This window comes from Ciconia boyciana, chromosome 1, assembly GCF_034638445.1.
Source record: "Ciconia boyciana chromosome 1, ASM3463844v1, whole genome shotgun sequence".
NCBI classification, from domain to species: Eukaryota; Metazoa; Chordata; class Aves; order Ciconiiformes; family Ciconiidae; genus Ciconia; species Ciconia boyciana.
Genome location: NC_132934.1, coordinates 5,370,029 through 5,387,168, shown reverse-complemented (window position 1 = coordinate 5,387,168; position 17,140 = coordinate 5,370,029). Strand labels below are relative to the sequence as shown.

The window sequence follows — 17,140 nt, the reverse complement described above, 5'->3', positions numbered from 1 at the left end:
ATGAATTGCACCACCCATGTAAATATACTGGAAATTGAACTCTTACTGGATGTGCCAAGTTATGAGGTAAAGCACGACGTATTCTGCATGCCTATAACCAACTATCCCACTGCCAAGCTGCATTAGCTAAATTCATAGCAAATGAAGCAGATACCGTCTATCTTCACTGGACAGTTCCCCAATATAAAAAACCCAACATATACTAGAAAATCCAAAGCAGTTAACCCGAAGCACCAGCTGTGCCACCACCTCTATCAAACCATGTGAAATGCGAGTGCAAAACGAAGCAGCACATAACAGAGAACTTTTCCCTCTTCACCTCTGCTTAAAACAAACAACAACAAAAACGTGGAACTCGGCTCTCAGAAACCACATGACGTCAGTTTGTTTTGTAGTTCAATACCTTAATTACATACTCCAACACTGGTTTTCAAATATTTTATTTATAATTTTGGATAAAAACATGTGTGAAGCATACAGCATATTGAATAGGCTTCCTCTTACAAGCTTTCCACAAATTTGAACAGCATAATGTGGTGTACTTTAACAGGAAAACCCTTATTTTCTCTCCTGTAAGTTCACTCTCTCCTCCACCCCCAACACAGTATTCAGAAGCATTCCCAACACAGTATTCAGAAGCATTTCACAGCATCAAACACATCTCAAGCCCGCTTTGCAAATCCTTTTGCCTTCTCTTTGCAGCCACAGAAGCTCCCATCAACTACAGCTACTGCAAATGCAAAGAAACAACAGCAGAAAAGTAATGAAAATCTTGAATGTAGCTCTCCTAATGGGATGTAACAGCTGGAACAAAGATCTAACACAGCTGGGAAAGCCATCATTTTCTTTTGCAACTCAGAAAATATGTGAACAGCAATGACATGCTTTTCAGACTACCACACTGTCTCAATTACGTCAGAGTAAATCCATTCAGTTTTGAATACAAAGATTATGTCCCTCCAGCTGACAAGCCTGCTAACTCAAACCCCACTGGTTTGACTCCAAGATAACAGACTGAAAATAAAGATGCTACAATTGGAATGTAATTAATTCTACTTTTGCAAAACCATGGCAAAATTCAACTCATTCATCCAGAGCTGGGTTTGTACAGTAACTTATTTTAGGAGCAAAAGGAAACAATTCTGAAAAAGCAAGGAGACGTCAGCTGAGCATTAAGATGTCTTTTTACAAACCTTTTAAAGAAAGAAATACAGGCATCATTTTAAGAGAGGTAATACAAAAAATACCGTATCACTGGCATGAAAACAGCATATTCCCCTTCTCCACAAAAAAAAAAAAGAAAAAAAAGAAAAAAAGACTGTGATACTTCCTTCTCCATTCATTGGGGAGGGGGGGGAATTCCTTTCCCCACTTTCAGTAAGCACACCCAAAGCAAGAGAGGGATACCTTAGTTCTACGGACTTCCAATTCCTCAAGCAGCAAAAGGAAAAAGTTGTATTTTCACCATCTCTGTATCTTTTCCTCCCAGACTTACAAACACTGCAGTACTTGTGGCAGAGGCAGCTGAGCTCGGGGAGCAATGCTGCTCAACAACTCATCTCTTGCACAAGCAGTGACCCAGTAATAAAAGCATCTTCCCCAATATTTGTACTAACCGTATCAAAGGACAGCTCTGACCAAGCCTAGGTTAGCTCGTTTTTCACCCTATAACTCAGTTCTCCCAAACTGTCTGTGTTGTCCCCTTTAATCGCTTTACAGATCACTTCTATTTGGATTGAGATACAGACTTCAGAGGTGCAGCAGCTGCACTTGTGCTGCTGGGAGATATGGGTTAATATTGCACAGTCCCATTTCCAGATTAACTATACATAGCTTCGCATCTAACTAGCTCTCAAATTTGGGGAAAGCTTGTACAAGGAAACCTATTCAACCTAGAATTGAAATCCAAAGAGTTTGCGGTGATATCACTAAGTCCCTCCTAAGCTCAGTTACACTGGCAGTGCCAGACTTGATCTCAATTATTCCTGAAATGATGAAGCAGAGGCAGGGCCAGGTACCAGGTACATTCAGCTCATCACTTTGCTTTATCGGGGATCACTGCAGCAGTGAGAACTTCTGCTTCAGAGAAGGGACATGACCACAAGCAGCAGCACCTTCAGGCCACAGCTGTTCCTCTCCCAAACAAGCCGATCACGCCATGCTTCCTGGCTTGTGGGTCTTTGCTCCACACACTCTCCAAATTCACTCTTGCAGAGGAAGCTGACACCTTCAGCCTTCACAGTTCCTCTGATCTTGGGGCTGCATCCACCACCAGTTGACAGCAACATGCCTCCGATACTCCTCTCACCCACGGCTGTGACACCCTCATTAGCGCAGCTCCCACAGCTTGGACGGAAGTGCTAGCAGACTTTTCCATTTACACATTTCAGGACTGCCATCCCTGTTACCTCTCCTGTAACCTGCTGCAGTCCCCAGCACATTCTCTGAACTGGTGGTGGCTACAGTAGCCCCAAATCCACCATCAGCGAGTCACCTTCTTCTCACCCAGCGCTTCAGGTGAGCAATCACATTATCCATCCCAACTCCAAGCCCTGCCTTCCTCTAAACGCCTTCCCCACTGTCAGACCCAACCGCAGCAGCTCTGACCTTCACCCAAGGGGCTCTCCAGGACTTACCCCTCCACAGGTACAGACAGACACGTGGAGCAGTGGCAGCCCACAACCCCACAGCTCCCCAGCACGCCAAAGGAAGGGGGAACAGGTCTCTCGGCACAGGAGGCACAAGCAGCCCTGTTTCTCCATGCACACAAAGGCTATACCCACCCCTCCAGGGCACCCTCGCTCCCCCCAGCCTCTCCACTCTGTGCACCCCCCATTCACCTCCCCCCCAATACCTACAGATCCAGCAGCACCACTGGCAGCCTCATCTCTGCACACACATCACTGCTGTCCTCCCCGCCGCGTTACACCCTCCCTGCCCCAGGCGTAGGGCAGCAAAGGCCTCTGCACACACAGACAGCCTGACACACAGACGACCGTCCAACCACACCGACAGCCTGAGCCTTGCTCCACATCCCCCGCAACACTCCCTGTGTTCAGACCTAACAGCGAGCCTGACAGCCTCCCTCTCCCTACATACCACCACCTCCCCACACCCTCCCTGACCCAACAGGACATCAGCACCCCCTTCTTGACATTCCCACATCCAACAGACCCCTACCACCCTCTCATCACCCCAGTCAGCATTACTGACCCAGCAAGCAACTGGGTATCCCATCCTCCCACACCCTATATTCTGCAGGTAACAGCAGGTGACCCGCCCCCCTCAGTACCTCCACTGCAGGCTCTGCAGGGACGCAGAAAACCCCAAGGGACACATAACTTCATCCTCCGTCACATTCCCAGACCCAGCAGTGATACTTGTTGCCCCTCTCCATACTCTCCATACTCCTATGTGACCCAGCCAGCAGTCCTCGCACTGACTCCCAGACCTCTTTTCTTTCTCTTCTCCCACTTGGTGTAAACTCGCCCCTTCCACACTCCCACCCCAGCACAGCCTCACCCCAAATCCAGCGAGGCCCTGGGCATCCTGCTCCCCACCATGACTCCCAGCTCCTTCTGCACGTGCGACCTCAATGGCAGCACTGGCTAACTCCAGTCCCCCACATATCCAGCCAAACCTCTTCCACTGCATCCACGGGGACACTCGTGCCTCATACCACGTGTGCTAAAATTATCCCCAGCCCCATCCCTCCTGTTCTCCGTACACATACTCCACACCTCCCACATGCAGCCCCGTCACCTTCCCACGTCCTGTGCACTACAGCTCCATCTCCCCCCCAAAACACTCTAGTGCATCCCTGCCTTCACACACTGCAGCCCCACATCCCCCATACACACATTCCCAGCCCCACAGTACCATCGCTTCCTCCTGTACGCGCACATCCCCAGCCTCATGTATACGGCCCCATGCTGCCCTGGTACATGTTAATCCCTGACACCACAGGCCCCTGCCCACCCCATACATGTGCATCCCTGACACCAGGTACCACACCCCCACGTCATCCCTATACACATACATCCCTGAACCCACACAGCATAGTACATGTGCATCCCCCGCCAGCACTCAAGCCCCACACCTCCCCTTGCACACGTGCACCTCCATGCCCCACAAACCACTGCCCCCCTTACACACACATACCCAACCCAGAGCACTCCAGTCCCAGCAATAGTGTTTCCAGCCACATCTCGCTCCCCATGCAGGTGACTCCACTCCCCCCAGGCACACCTTTCGGACTCCACGCACTGCAGCTCCATCTCTTCACTCCTTACACACCTCCCATGGCAGGGGTTAACACCTCCCACCTCCCTGCCCCATACACCCAGTCCAAATCTTGTGCCCTACAGCTTCAGCACTTCCCCTTGTGCCCACATCCTGGACCCTACACATACATCCCCACCTCCAGTGGGTCCCCACAGCCTCCTCAGCATTCCCACCACAGCACAGAGCCTGACCCAGAAATGAGCCAGGACAACACAGCATCAGCACCACATCCTCTCACGCACATATCCCACTCAGCAAGAGGGCTGGCTGCCCCTTCTCACCTCCCAGATTCAGAGCACTACAGCTCCAGCAGCAGAGCCAACAGTCCCATCTCCCCCTCCTGTACACACGCTGTAGCCAAAGAAAGGGGGGCAGCAGCCCCATGTCCCCACATTCCAGACCCACTGCTTCAGAGCTCCATTTTCCCCAAGTCTACAGCCCCAACTCCTCACCCATGCCCACACCCTAGACCCACTGCCCCGCAGCCCACCTCTCCCTCGCACTAGAGCCCCTGTGCACCAGTACTGCCCCATGGCTTGCCCCCTCATCCTCTCAGCCCCCTGTGCTGCTCCACAGCCCAGGTCCCCTTCATCTTCCCTCAGCTGGAGCACCCCACAGCCCAACTCCTCGCATCCCCCACCAATGCCCCACAGCCTGATCTCCCCCACAGCCCCTGCACTGCCCCACAGCCTGATCTCCCCCATGCTCTCATCTCCCTGCCACAGACCACTTCTCCATGCTCTCTCCCTACAGAATTGCCCCGCAAGCCACGACAACACTGCCCCACAGCCTGGTCTCCCCCATGCACGCACCTCGCACCCGCTGCCCCACAGCCCCCAGCGCTGCCCAAAGCCCACCTCCCCATGCCCTCCCGCACTGCCCCACAGCACACATCTCCACGACCCTCCCCCTGTAAAGCACCCCCCAGCACTGCCCTACAGCCTCCCACCCCACAGCTGCCCCCCCCCATGCCTCCACAGTCCAACCCCACAGCCTTCCTCCCCACAGACTCCCCTCCCCACGGCCCATAGCACTACTCCGCAGGGTCCCTTCACAGAATGGCCGAGGCTGGCAGGGACTTATAGAGGTCACTTCGTCCAGACCCCTGCTCAAGCAGGGCCACCCACAGCCGGCTTCCCAGGACCGCGTCCAGACGGCAACGACTACAGCCTTTGCCGCAGTCCCTCTCCCCACAGCACTGCCCGCCAGCCCCCGGCCCGGCCCGCACTCACAGAGCTCGCAGTAGCGGTGGCAGCCCCGGCCCAGCCCCTGCAGGTACCGCTGCAGCACGTCGGTGAGGAGGTCGCAGGCCGAGACCTGCACCGAGTCCCAACCCAGCGCCTGGCAAATCTGCGCCACCGACACCCGCAGCAGCCACCGCGAGTAGGTCTCGCACATGCCGGCTCGGCTCGGCGCGGGCACCACCCGGGCCCGCCGCCCGCCCTGGGCCGGGAGGGCCGAGGGAGGCTCACGCACAGCCCGCCGCCGCCGCCATCTTGGCGCCGCGCCTCCCCGCCGCCCGCGCCAGGCCGCGCCGCTCCAGCGCCGAGCGCATCGAGCGGGGCGCGTCTCATCGAGCGCTCGGCCGTCGGCAGGGCGGGCGGGTCTCGGCGCGGAGCGGCTCGAGTTCCCCCCAAAGAACCCCGAAATTGGAGTTTCCTACAGCGGTGTGAGGAAAAGTTGGTGTCAGGCGGCCTTTCGGAGGGCCCTGGGCAGGGCCTCCCCAGGGGCGAGGGGCCGCCGCAGCCGCCGCCGCCGCCTCCTCCTCCTCCTCTCCTCCGCGGGCCCGAAGCAGCCGAGCAGGGGCCGTACCCGTGAGGCGCTGGAGCAGAACCCGGGCGCATCATTTAAACAAGCAGCAATGCCACGTGTTACCAGAAAGCTGCAAATTCTTGGTCAAAACAGTTTATCCGAAGCCCTGTTTGATTATTTTTCTCTTTTTTTCTTTTCAGCTGGACAGAGGAGGCAGGTGTCAGCCCTCGCCATCGCTGGGTGATGCATCCTTGGGCAGCTCGTACCCACAGACATCAAATGTTTGCTGTCAAGACCTGGCCATTAAATCTTCCCTTTTGGGTGAAGCCTTTTAATTACTCTTCATGCTAATCCTGTCAGTTGGTCACTTCTTGGTTTGGAGATGGCGGTTTCAGGCCGTCGGGCCCCACCGCGTCGTACGGCCTCACCACGCGTGTTGTCGTACATGTCACACGCGTGGCCAGCACTGCATCAGGTTTGTTTTGGAGCAACCTGCTGCGCTGAGGTGGAAGTTGGAGGATTAGGCCTGTGCTGTGAGGAACGGGAATCTGAGAAATGGGAGAGGACATTTTAGTGTAACAGAAAATCCTTTGACAGTGAAGAGACTTCAGGACACAGGAAGGAGGATGATTTAAGACACTTTAAAACAAAATTGACTTTAATGCCAGAAGATTTGTAGGGGATATTTCTCCTTTGCAGCAAAAGAAAGGCTGATTTGTTACATTCCTTTCTAATTTCAGGAATTCCTCCAGAGCTAAGATGACTTTTGTGAATCTCTCATGCAGCTGCAGTTTTTTGCACATGGTGGAACCACAGAAAAAAAAAATAAATCATTTTTAAGAGCTTGTATGAGAAGGTTGGGGGATCTTTTGGGGAAACAGAACCTTGCAAGGTCACCTGTATGTAGGCAGGTATAAAAATAATTACATATAAGGCCAAGATTGCCTAGGAAGTAGAAACATCAGCTTTGGAAACAGATGTAGCAGAATTGGCAATGAGGAAAAAGCGTTTATGGGCGAGTTGTTTATCGGGGGGGGGGGAAGCAGGGAAAGGATGAAACTGGTGGCAAAAAGGACGATCCAGAAACAAAAATACCGATTACTGAGTGGTGCGGGAGGTAGAATGAGGAGCGACAGAGCTGTTATTCAATGGTGGCTGTGTATACACTAACATCACAAGTGCTAAACTGTAACTCAGTAATTGTGTGTAACTAATCAGAGCATGAAGGACAGAATCGTAAATAATAGCAGTCTATTATTAGAAGTTAATTAGTTAACAAATTAGCTCTTTGATTTATTAGACCATTAGTAGTGTGTTGATTAGTCAATAAACAGCTCGGTCTCTTGTATCAGTCACATCTCAAGTCTGCAACCTGAGGAGAGGGGAGCGGGACCCACCACAAAGTCCTCGTTTGTCAGGGCAGGTGGATCGTCTTTGCTCACTCCCTTCAGTCTGTTGAGAAGATCTGGGCAGTTCTGAACTGGCATCACATTTCCCATCTTAGAAACATATTTTTTTGAGCGCTCTGGAAAGCTGCAAATACATAGGCCCCCTTTTTGAAACTTCACAAGTATTCTTAAGGGAATTAACACAGGATTCAAGGACTTGGAAAGAACTTCCCTCTGTGGATGTGCTACTCCTTAGGTACATCAAGCTGAGGTACCCCTTTGTGTCTTGAAAGGGGGAAGAAGGGAAGGCTGGAGGCTGCAGAAAGGATTTCCTTGCCTATCTGAGAGGAATTAAAGGACACACTGTGTGGGGGGTGAGGAAGGGAACAGTCAGATGGGTCGGGGACAGCAGGAAGGGTGTTTTCCCCGAGAGACCCAGCTGGCTTGACACACTGCCGCTGAACCAGGCGGTTCTGCCCAGGGCCTGTGCAGCAGTTTCTGCTTTGCCAACCAGTTCAGACAGACCAGCATTTCCGTGCTCAGCGTTACGCACGTGTCAGAATCACAGAATCGTATAGGTTGGAAAAGACCTTTAAGATCAAGTCCAACCGTGTCATATCCCTCTCATCTGGGATGACAGAAATGGATGGCTGCCCGGCCCGCTGAGCCCAGCGGCTGCACACTCTGCATTGCAAGGTGGTGACAGCAGGCCAGGGGACCACAAGAACTTGGACACTGCTGGAAAGCTTTGGCCCTATGGGTATGGACCTTGGTTCACCCGCCATCAGGTCAGGAATGTGCTGGGAACTGCACTGGAAAGCCAGCAGTAGCCTTAAATTATTCCTTAACGGGGATGTAATTTCACATGGAAGAGAACAGAGAGAGTGGATAAATTAAGAGAGGAAAAGGGCACCATAAATCAACAGGATTACCTCAAAAAAAATGGAAGCTGTTTAAACAGTGGGGCTAGCTCTCAATAAATTACAGTCTACTGTCTTTTTAGGCTTGCACTTTCAAAGCAGTGTTTCCCACATTTAGGTAGAAAAGGAAACAAGACAAAACATGATTTAAAATGGGTTCTAAATAAAAATAAAATTATGCTTAAAAGAATTACAGGCTCAAGGTCGTGAACTGGGAATTGCATAATCAGGGACTTCTACACTATCTCAGTATCCAGTGGCTCGTTTGTCTTCCCACATTTTAGTACTCCCCAGGTTCACCCATTCCAAGCAGTCTGCCGCTCCAGTGGTGCACGTAACAACAGCATTAGAACCGCAGATCCTTAAAAGAAGTCATTGGAAGAGTTTTCTAAATATGTAACAAATCTGCTCCAAGACAGTCCCTCGTTTTCCTGAATCTCACCTGAGGTCGTGCTACTGCTTCCCTTCTTATCCACGCGTACATCTCCATGTACACAGAAAGCTGCAGGGTATCAACAACATCACTTCGTTAAGACAACAAGTTGCCTCTAAGGAAACGTATTAGCTCAAGCTCAGCACTTGATTGTACGGTTTCTAGACCAGCTGACTTAGGTCCAGCTCAACCCGATGGCAGCCTCAGCGCGCAGGTGGCTGCTTATGCCACTCCCTGCATCACACTCACAGACCGCTTTGAAGCTCAAGGCCATTTCCAGTCTCTCCAGATCTCTTCTGCAAACCCTCTTCCCATTTCCATCACGTATATTACTGAGCCCTTCAAGGCTCTTGTTTTGTCTACCAGACTGGGAGTGGCAGCTTTCTACTTTTGTGGTTATTCTGCACCACTACTATTTCTTTCTTACACTTCCGCTATGCCCGATTTTTTAAATTTTTCCTTTCTCACATGGCCGTCATGCCCAGCAAGGGCCAAGAACTGCGGCATTCCTGTATTATATAGCATACAAATATGTAAACACACACAATAACCATGATATAAACAGCCCGCATTCTAAACAAACACTGAAATGGCTTGTGTGATCAGCTCAGTTCATTTTAGCATACGAACATCTAGAAACAGTAGTAGTATGGTATTCAAATAAGATAGAGATCAGTGTTCCAACTGCACGATGCAGAGAGGTTATTCCAGAGTCTCCTCCTTCAGCACACAACATACGTAACAAGCCAACACTATTAAACAAAAGGTGAAGACAGGCAATCTCTTCCACTCTTGAAAAAGAACCCGCTCAGATGTTTTTGCATGCCAGATACACTACAACATGTAGAGCACAGCTTTTAAAACAAATTATGTTTCAAAGCATACCCAGGTCAAAGCCAGATATTTAGATACCGAGAGCATTTGCTCCACGGACAACCAAAAGCATTTGTTTCATGTAGGTGGTTTATTGTAAGAATTTACAGATTTCTGGGGCTTTACCACTTCTTCACAAAATAACAGAGCGGTCTTGTGAACAGAGACACAGGCAGGTTAAACCACATGCTCAGAAGAGCTCTTCTTCACCTGTAAGGAAAATTGAAGCAAATTAAACCCCTTTCATTTATTTATTTAAAACGTGTATCTCCTCCAATTTGAATACTTCAGCTCATTAATATTCCTTACTCCCTCCCCACACAAATTCTCAATCAGGTCTATTTTTCCTTGAAGTTTTAAATTTTCTATATGCTTATATTGCTACAGAAACATCTTCAGGTAAAAGCGTCTGTATGTAAGACACTAAGTCATTCCATAAGGTCAGGGAACTATGAAAAAATTAAAACGGTAATTGCAAATGAATGCAATAACCTAGAGATGCTTAAAAAAACCCAGAAAATTATGTTAAACATATGTTGCTTAAAATTATTGGTGCTTAGCTTTTTGTGCAGACAGATTCAAACTATCAATGGGCAGTTTCCCAGCATTTTGGGAAGAGAAGCTTCTCTGACCAACACCACCGAATTCCAACTTCCTCATTTGACTTCAAGACTGTCCGCGTTAATTCATTTTAAAACACAATCTAGTTTCTATTTCATAACTTTACCTCTTGGATTTGGCTGAACCGCTTTTTCCGATTAATCCCTGGTTATGGTATTATGAGAAAAAACAGAACAAGCAGGTTAGGAAGCAACTCATGCAAATTCAGGCAAAACTATGCACGTATTTATGACCGCAAATGTATTGTGAGGAGCACAATACAGCATGTACTGCTATATGGTATGTATTCCAGGCATTTTGTAAACACATAGGATATTAAACACATGTATTTGCATCCGAGTATAGCACGAATTTTTAGCTGCGAGATGTAATACGCATTAGCTACACGCAGTTACAAATTGTGGTCTAAGCCCACACATTTGTAACCTGCAGTACACACCTTCACAAAACTTCTCAGGGAAATAAGCAAAATACTGCACTTAAAGTAAAATACACATTCAGTATCAACAGACTCTGGAAACCCCCTCCTTCTTCCAACCCCACCCCCAAACTCTCAGCTTCTGAACACCAACCACAGGCCGATTTACCCAAAAGCATTTCAGTCCCCTGAGTTGCTCTCCCCCATCCAACACCACTGGGCTGTTTGAGCAGACAGAGTAGGAGAAGCCCAGGTAGGAGGGAAGCAGGGGAAAATCCACTCAAAAGCCTTTAAAAAGGAGGAAAACCACCGCCTGTTCAGGCAAGGATGTGTGTTGAGGCTAAAGATCTATTTTACCAGCTTTTTAACTTCACCTGGCCAAAAAAAGACTGCCAAACTTCACACTTGTTAGTAGAACTGCGCAAGCTGAAAAACTTGGGAGTCATGCCATGGACTGTCTTCTCTTCAGTTTTAGGACCTACGTGCCATAACCTTCCCCGTTAACCTGACTGAAGCAGGACATACAAGCATTACACAACTTTGGAACAACTCCTATTTCACATTTGCACAGGTACTCACAGAGCAGCAGCACCAGAGATAATTTCAATAAGCTCCTTGGTAATGACGGCTTGACGGGTACGGTTGAACGTCAAGGTCAATTTGTCAATCATCTCGGCTAGAAAAAAATAAGATTGGAATTTAAACATATAACAACTATTCAAATACAGATACAGAGAAGCTGTACAAACAGAACACCAAACAGTCTTGTAAATCCATGCAAGCGATCAAGAGGCTTACTGCACTTCTCTTTTTTTTTCCCCTACAGATAACACTACTAGTAGACAATCCAGAAACTTGGCAATTTGGCTTGCGACATCAGAGTTAAACACCTGAAGAACAGCTGACAGACTAGTAAACACCATCGTATGACATCACTTATTTTAACATAAGACAAGCATGCGCTATTTGCTTTTAAATTAGATTTCAGTGTCAATTAACGACATTGGTATTTCCTTCAAGCTACTGCTGTTCTGGCAAAGGGAGACAGACTTTTTTGAGATTTTTTTTCTTCAAAGGGTTTTTTTTAAACGCAGAAGGTATCATCTCTTTAAGGCAGTCAGTAGAGAGCCATACTTACAGTTCCAGGTAGCCCAACTGCACATCACATCAGCTTCACTCAGTCACCAGTATCCTTTATGCACCACTGCCTTCTCAGGACTGAAGTCTTATCACCGTGCCACATCAAAAGCTATTAGCTGTCTCCCACTAATACCAACTGCATATTCTCTGCACTGCACTCCATTTGGACACTTTCCAAGGAATACTTGTATATTCTCAACTTGTTGATTGACAGGTGGTAAAGTATTTAATCATTGTTTCAGTTTCCCCACCTTTAAATTGGTGCAGTACTAATTACATCGGGCTCACAAGCAGGTACAGGTTTATAAAAATTTTGGAAATCCTCAGACCAGCCACATGAGAAAAGCATAAAGAATTTTTGGCCATTACATGATTAGTTTAATATTTCATATTCTTATTAAAGAATCTATTACTTCACTTCCAGTTACCTAGTCTTGTTTCTCATATATAGCAATCCCTCTTTTCAGGGACTAAATAAGGTTCACATGTTCAGAAAAGAATCCCAGTAGAACTGGCTCAAAAAACAGACTCATACTGGAATTAAGAGAGAAACCAGCTCATTTCTTATCATTTTGGAAGCAAAGAATTACACAAAGGCAGGTCAGTACTTTCATGCTAACCTACTGACATCCTGGGAAGCCCACACTGTAGACTTACAAGCATTTTTGCTAGCATTGTCCATGGCGGTCATCCTAGCACTCTGCTCACTGGTGGTGGATTCTTTCAGGGAGTAGTACAGAATATTTGCTAGTGTAAATTCCTGGTAGTTTCTCAGCACATCAGCATCAATATCATCATAGATACTTAGGCTTTCTGTAAAATATGGAAGAACGGACTTGAGAGAAATCCAAGATACACTACTTCTAGCAAAACAATACAATGCCATGCGGAAGACTACAAGGCCAGCCTGTTTCTCTCTCTATTTAAGGCAGCATGGAGGGGTTTTCTCTATGTACTATGTGTACTTTCATAACAAAACTTTAAGCAGCAGACAGATTAAGTATTTTACGTGTTTTTATTCAATTTAATACTAGGGAAGTCAGATTTTGACCAAGGCCAAATACATTATTGGTGTCTTATGTTTAATCTTCCCATACAATGTTGCAGAAACATTCTGGGGTATTTTTCCTGAGTAGTGCAAAGTCACTCAATGCCCAGGTCGTTCAGTGCTGAAGACACTCAAACCAAAATTAGTAGGATCTTTCTTTTTAACCTCCCTGCCCCAGAGCGCCTTGATAGGACAGCCTTGGACTGCCATGATAAAACAATCTGGTAAACTTATGACACATGTATCATAACAGCATAATAAGATGTTTTAATACCATATTCCCATGTTCAGAGTACTTTTTCTGTGATTTATCACTTCACATAACTGGTGGTTTCTAGTTCACTACTTACCAGAACCAGCAACTGTTTCAAGGGAGAAGATCGGTTTTTCATCGGTCTTGTAGGAGATGACAGACCTGTATAAAAAGAGCGTAATAGGGTCTTCAGTTCAACTAACCCTAAATTGAGTGTTTAAAAGCAAATTAGAACGGACAACTTCTGGCCTTCCAATTCCACAAAGTTCTGCGATAATCCTGATGAAGAGATCTCAGATACCACATGGATATAACGACATGCTGACCGTGTAAATGTAACAGCACCCACTATACAAGTAAAAAGAGAATTCCAACCACAGCTATTAAAAAACAACCAATGGCTCTTCACATACAACAAAACGCACTCCCTCCTCAAGGAATAAAGTAAACATGACAATTCACAGTCAGTTTTCATATTACTTCATTGGGCCAACGTGCTGTTTGAAGCCTTCTACCCAATATTTTTCCAGTGCAGTTTCAGTTTATTCTTACCTGAACCGATTGTAGATGACAGAGCCTTCATCAAATTCATACCCAGAGTTTAACAACTCTGAGGCAATGACTGAAGCATCTCCAAAGCTTGGAGGTCTCCGTCCCACTTCTTTGAATGTCAGCAGCAAGTAATTGCCATGTGTCCTGCAGTCATATCAAATCTGTGTTAGAACAAGTGGATGCTCTAATGTACAACTGTGCGGCAGCAAGACTGACTTACTTTTGTAACTTACTAGTGTTCAGAACTAAGCATTTTATTGAGTCAGGGTCTGAGAGAAATTTTACTTTTTTTTTTAGTTAAATTATTATGAGAGCTTCAATGATAAACACACATTTGTAACAGAGCTAGTGTTGCTAGCTCTCAGACTTTTATTTCAAAACATAAGTGCTGTGCAGCAGTTTCACGAATGTCCAGACGATCAAAACCCTTTTAGCATATTTGCAGATTTTCTTTTTTTAAAGGAGCTTCAACTTAGCACAGCGCCATTAAACGCAATCGCCTGCGAATGCCACACAGCTTTCTGAGCAGCCTTGAAATTTCTACCACAGAAACCAAACCAAACCACCAAACCAAACCCTTCTTACCTCTGAAGCAGGCCTCTGATCTTGTCACCTACTCCAACCACCATAACTTCTTTCCCTGCATTTGAGAGGTTGGTAATCTCGCTCTTCAAGGTTTTAGCAATAGACGTGTGGATAGCACCACACAGACCTCGGTCAGAGGACACACCAATAAGGAGGTGCTTCTTCTTGTCCTCAGGTGCCTTTATTTCCGCCTTCTCATAGAGAGCTAAAAAAAAGAAAAAAGAAAAAAGAAAAGGGTAATTATTCAAGGGTGCCAGGAAGCAAATAGGTCATATCAAAATACCTCTGACTTATTCTAACTAAAGTGATTTCTAAAGGGGTTCCAAATCACAGGCAGATGAATTTTATCTCCCTCATAATCATTCAAGTGTGCACGTTATCTGACCAGAGGTGACAAAGAAACAATTCAAAGCCACCCGCATCTCTGCATCGGATATCACACAATCAGTGTCATTACTTAGTTAAGTTCACTGTGCAAGTCCACTGCCTCAGGAGCACAAGTGCAGCCCAAGAGTTCACAAGGAGGTTTGGCAGTAGCTGTAGATGCTACAGAGATAGGACACAATTCCATTAACAGATAGAAGCAGGCCAGAAATTCTGAGCTGTGGTGCTTTTATGACTAACAAAACCAATCACACAAAGTTAAAAAAGTTATCAGAAATCATAACGAATTTCACATTAGAACTCTTAAAAACAGCTATCCATAAATTACTTATAAGGAATACTCAAGGTGACATTGGCCTAGAAACACAAATTCTTTTGGAAAAAATCTACCAAAAAGTTAAAAAAAAGTCTAGGCATTTTATCACCAGCATGAAAACCTTCCTCTTCTGTTCCGACATCACACAGTTCAAGAGTCCTCTCTCACCCAGTGCTCCTGTTCCATAGACTCTAGCAGGCTTCAGCTCCCTCTCAGCTCTTGCATATTTTGCTGCAGAAACCATCTTCATGGACTTTGTAATTTTCTGAATGTTCTTAATGGACTTCAAGCGCCTGGTAACTACAAGGTTAATAGTTGAAGGTCATGGGCTGTACTGGGCACAATGACATCAAAAACAAGCAATAAAATGCTAGCAACAGCCATCCAAAAATATCTTGCCAAGTTCCTCAAAGAAAAAAAAAAACAAACAACACACAAATAAACCTCATAAAAGACATGCCCTTAATATTTTCAGCAAGAAAGCAGTAAGAGTAGTAATCTGGTTAACCAAAACGCATCTTTACAACAGGTATGTCTTTTCCCCCACGCATAACATTTATGTAATACTTAGCCCAATGTAACATCCATTTACTATTCTCTTTCCTTCCACTTCTACCTGTTTCACAAATATATCCTTTGAGGTATATTGTCATCTTTTCCCAAAAATAAAAGACCCCATACTATAAAGACACAGAATAAACTTCCTCCTCTGTTTAGTTTGTGGCAAAATGAGATTCATAAAAATACTGATGCAAAAAGAAAACAAAATAGGTGTCCTATAGCCAAGCGCAATTCCAAGGCAATATCCCTGTATAAGAACCTACAAGGAACGGCTTAAGGAAGCATTATCAGAGTGAAACCATTCAGTGAACCTTTCTTTCCCCCCAGTGGTGCATAAATGCACAGGGAAATAAACATAACAGAAAATAAATTAATACTTAAAGGTGAGGAAAAATCTGGTTTAGTAAATAAGTTATTTTAAAAATATGTTTGAGTAAAACTCTATCGCTTTGCTGAAATGACATCTAAATTTGCGCTAAAAACATTTTAAGCAATGCCTTTTCTGAAGGACATTTGTTAATATAAGAAGTGCTGGAGGCACAGGTTATGGTGTATCACAATTGGTTTATCCAACAGAGGCTAACCTAAATTATATTTTAACATATGGTTTTCCTGCAACACTTTCCCTCTCTCAAAGGCAAACAAAAGCAGTACTTACTGTCTTTTAAAGTTGCCATATTCCTGACTTGGCCCCTGAAAATGAATGCAGGAGAAATTATGATAGTTCACTAGCTCTCCAGAAAACCAACACGTATCAAGGGCAGGTCCCTTTCAGAAGCATGAAAATTTAAGAACTGCTGTTTTTTAAAAAGCACCTATAGCAGGGACAAGCCACTCTAAACCGTGCCTTGCATGCATACCTTCCGTCCTTTCCGTCATCCCCTATGTCACTCAACACATTACCCACTGCCCGGGATAATGGCACAATGTAAACGGGGGCCAGACAACAAGGCATCAGAAGAGTACAACTTTCAAAAACCCTAACTGTTTTTTTAAAAACTATTAAAACGAAGCAGAGGAGGCTACAACGTTTCCTGACAAGAGCAGAATCTCCTTGCACTGCCTGTCACCTACGAAGCTGTCCCTTTTAGTCCTCCTGCCTCACCCATTCACTCCCCGGGGCTGAGCGCCCTTTCCCTACGAGCTCTCGTCTCCCCCTCGCCCCCACCCACAGAGCCGCGGCTGAGAGAACGGAGCCTCCGTCCCCGGCAGGTCACCGCCGTGCCCCCGGGAGCCCGCTTCCCCTCAGCCTCACGGTCACCGCTCCTCCAGCCACACCACAGCCCACAGCATCTCAGGGGCTGGGCCGGGTGGCGACCCCACCACCCCTGGGCGCCGCCCGGCCGAGGGGAGCGTCGGCCCCTCAGCCCCCCGGGGCCGGCCCCAGCCGCCCGGCCGCCCCGCCGCTTGCCCCCACCACCGGCACGCATCTCCCCGTCCCCACAGGACCTCTCCCAGCCCGCGCCCCCGCCCGTTACCATTGCGGCTGGTAAAGCGCGACGGCAGCCCCCCGAGCGAACATGGCGGCGCCTCCACCACAGCCCCGCTGAAGGTCAGCGCTCCCGCACCGCGCATGCGCGCAGCCGGGCCCGGCGGGTGGCAGGAAGTGCTT

The 17,140-nt window shown here is 47.1% G+C and overlaps 2 protein-coding genes and 1 long non-coding RNA gene across 6 annotated transcripts in view; 1 reads left to right on the top strand and 2 right to left on the bottom strand.

Moving 5' to 3' along the window:
• Window positions 1-5,817, bottom strand: part of TAF3 (TATA-box binding protein associated factor 3) — a 117,051-nt gene extending 111,234 nt beyond the window's left edge. Inside the window, exon 1 of the mRNA XM_072857501.1 lies at window positions 5,517-5,817. Coding sequence (XP_072713602.1) covers window positions 5,517-5,682 — 166 coding nt within the window. The 5' untranslated portion in view covers window positions 5,683-5,817. The remainder of the gene's footprint in view (window positions 1-5,516) is intronic.
• A 55-nt stretch (window positions 5,818-5,872) lies between these two features.
• LOC140649812 (uncharacterized) lies at window positions 5,873-6,885 on the top strand. The gene is made up of 2 exons (XR_012041769.1): window positions 5,873-6,357; window positions 6,777-6,885. It is a non-coding gene; the product is annotated as an uncharacterized lncRNA (long non-coding RNA).
• Window positions 6,886-9,752: 2,867 nt separating this feature from the next.
• ATP5F1C (ATP synthase F1 subunit gamma) lies at window positions 9,753-17,117 on the bottom strand. 4 transcript variants are annotated; one of them, XM_072857532.1, is made up of 10 exons: window positions 17,007-17,117; window positions 16,187-16,221; window positions 15,136-15,267; window positions 14,268-14,472; window positions 13,683-13,826; window positions 13,228-13,292; window positions 12,487-12,642; window positions 11,269-11,365; window positions 10,378-10,415; window positions 9,753-9,860 (listed from the first exon to the last, which is right to left on the bottom strand). In XM_072857532.1, the coding sequence occupies exons 1-9, from the start codon at window positions 17,048-17,050 to the stop codon at window positions 10,409-10,411; spliced, it is 885 nt and encodes a 294-aa protein (XP_072713633.1). In that variant the 5' UTR covers window positions 17,051-17,117; the 3' UTR covers window positions 9,753-9,860; window positions 10,378-10,408. The 4 variants fall into 4 exon arrangements, with proteins under 4 accessions (XP_072713633.1, XP_072713614.1, XP_072713640.1 ...); XM_072857513.1 differs by lacking the exon at window positions 16,187-16,221; XM_072857539.1 differs by lacking the exons at window positions 9,753-9,860; window positions 10,378-10,415 and having other exon boundaries at window positions 11,265-11,365.
• Window positions 17,118-17,140: the final 23 nt, after the last annotated feature.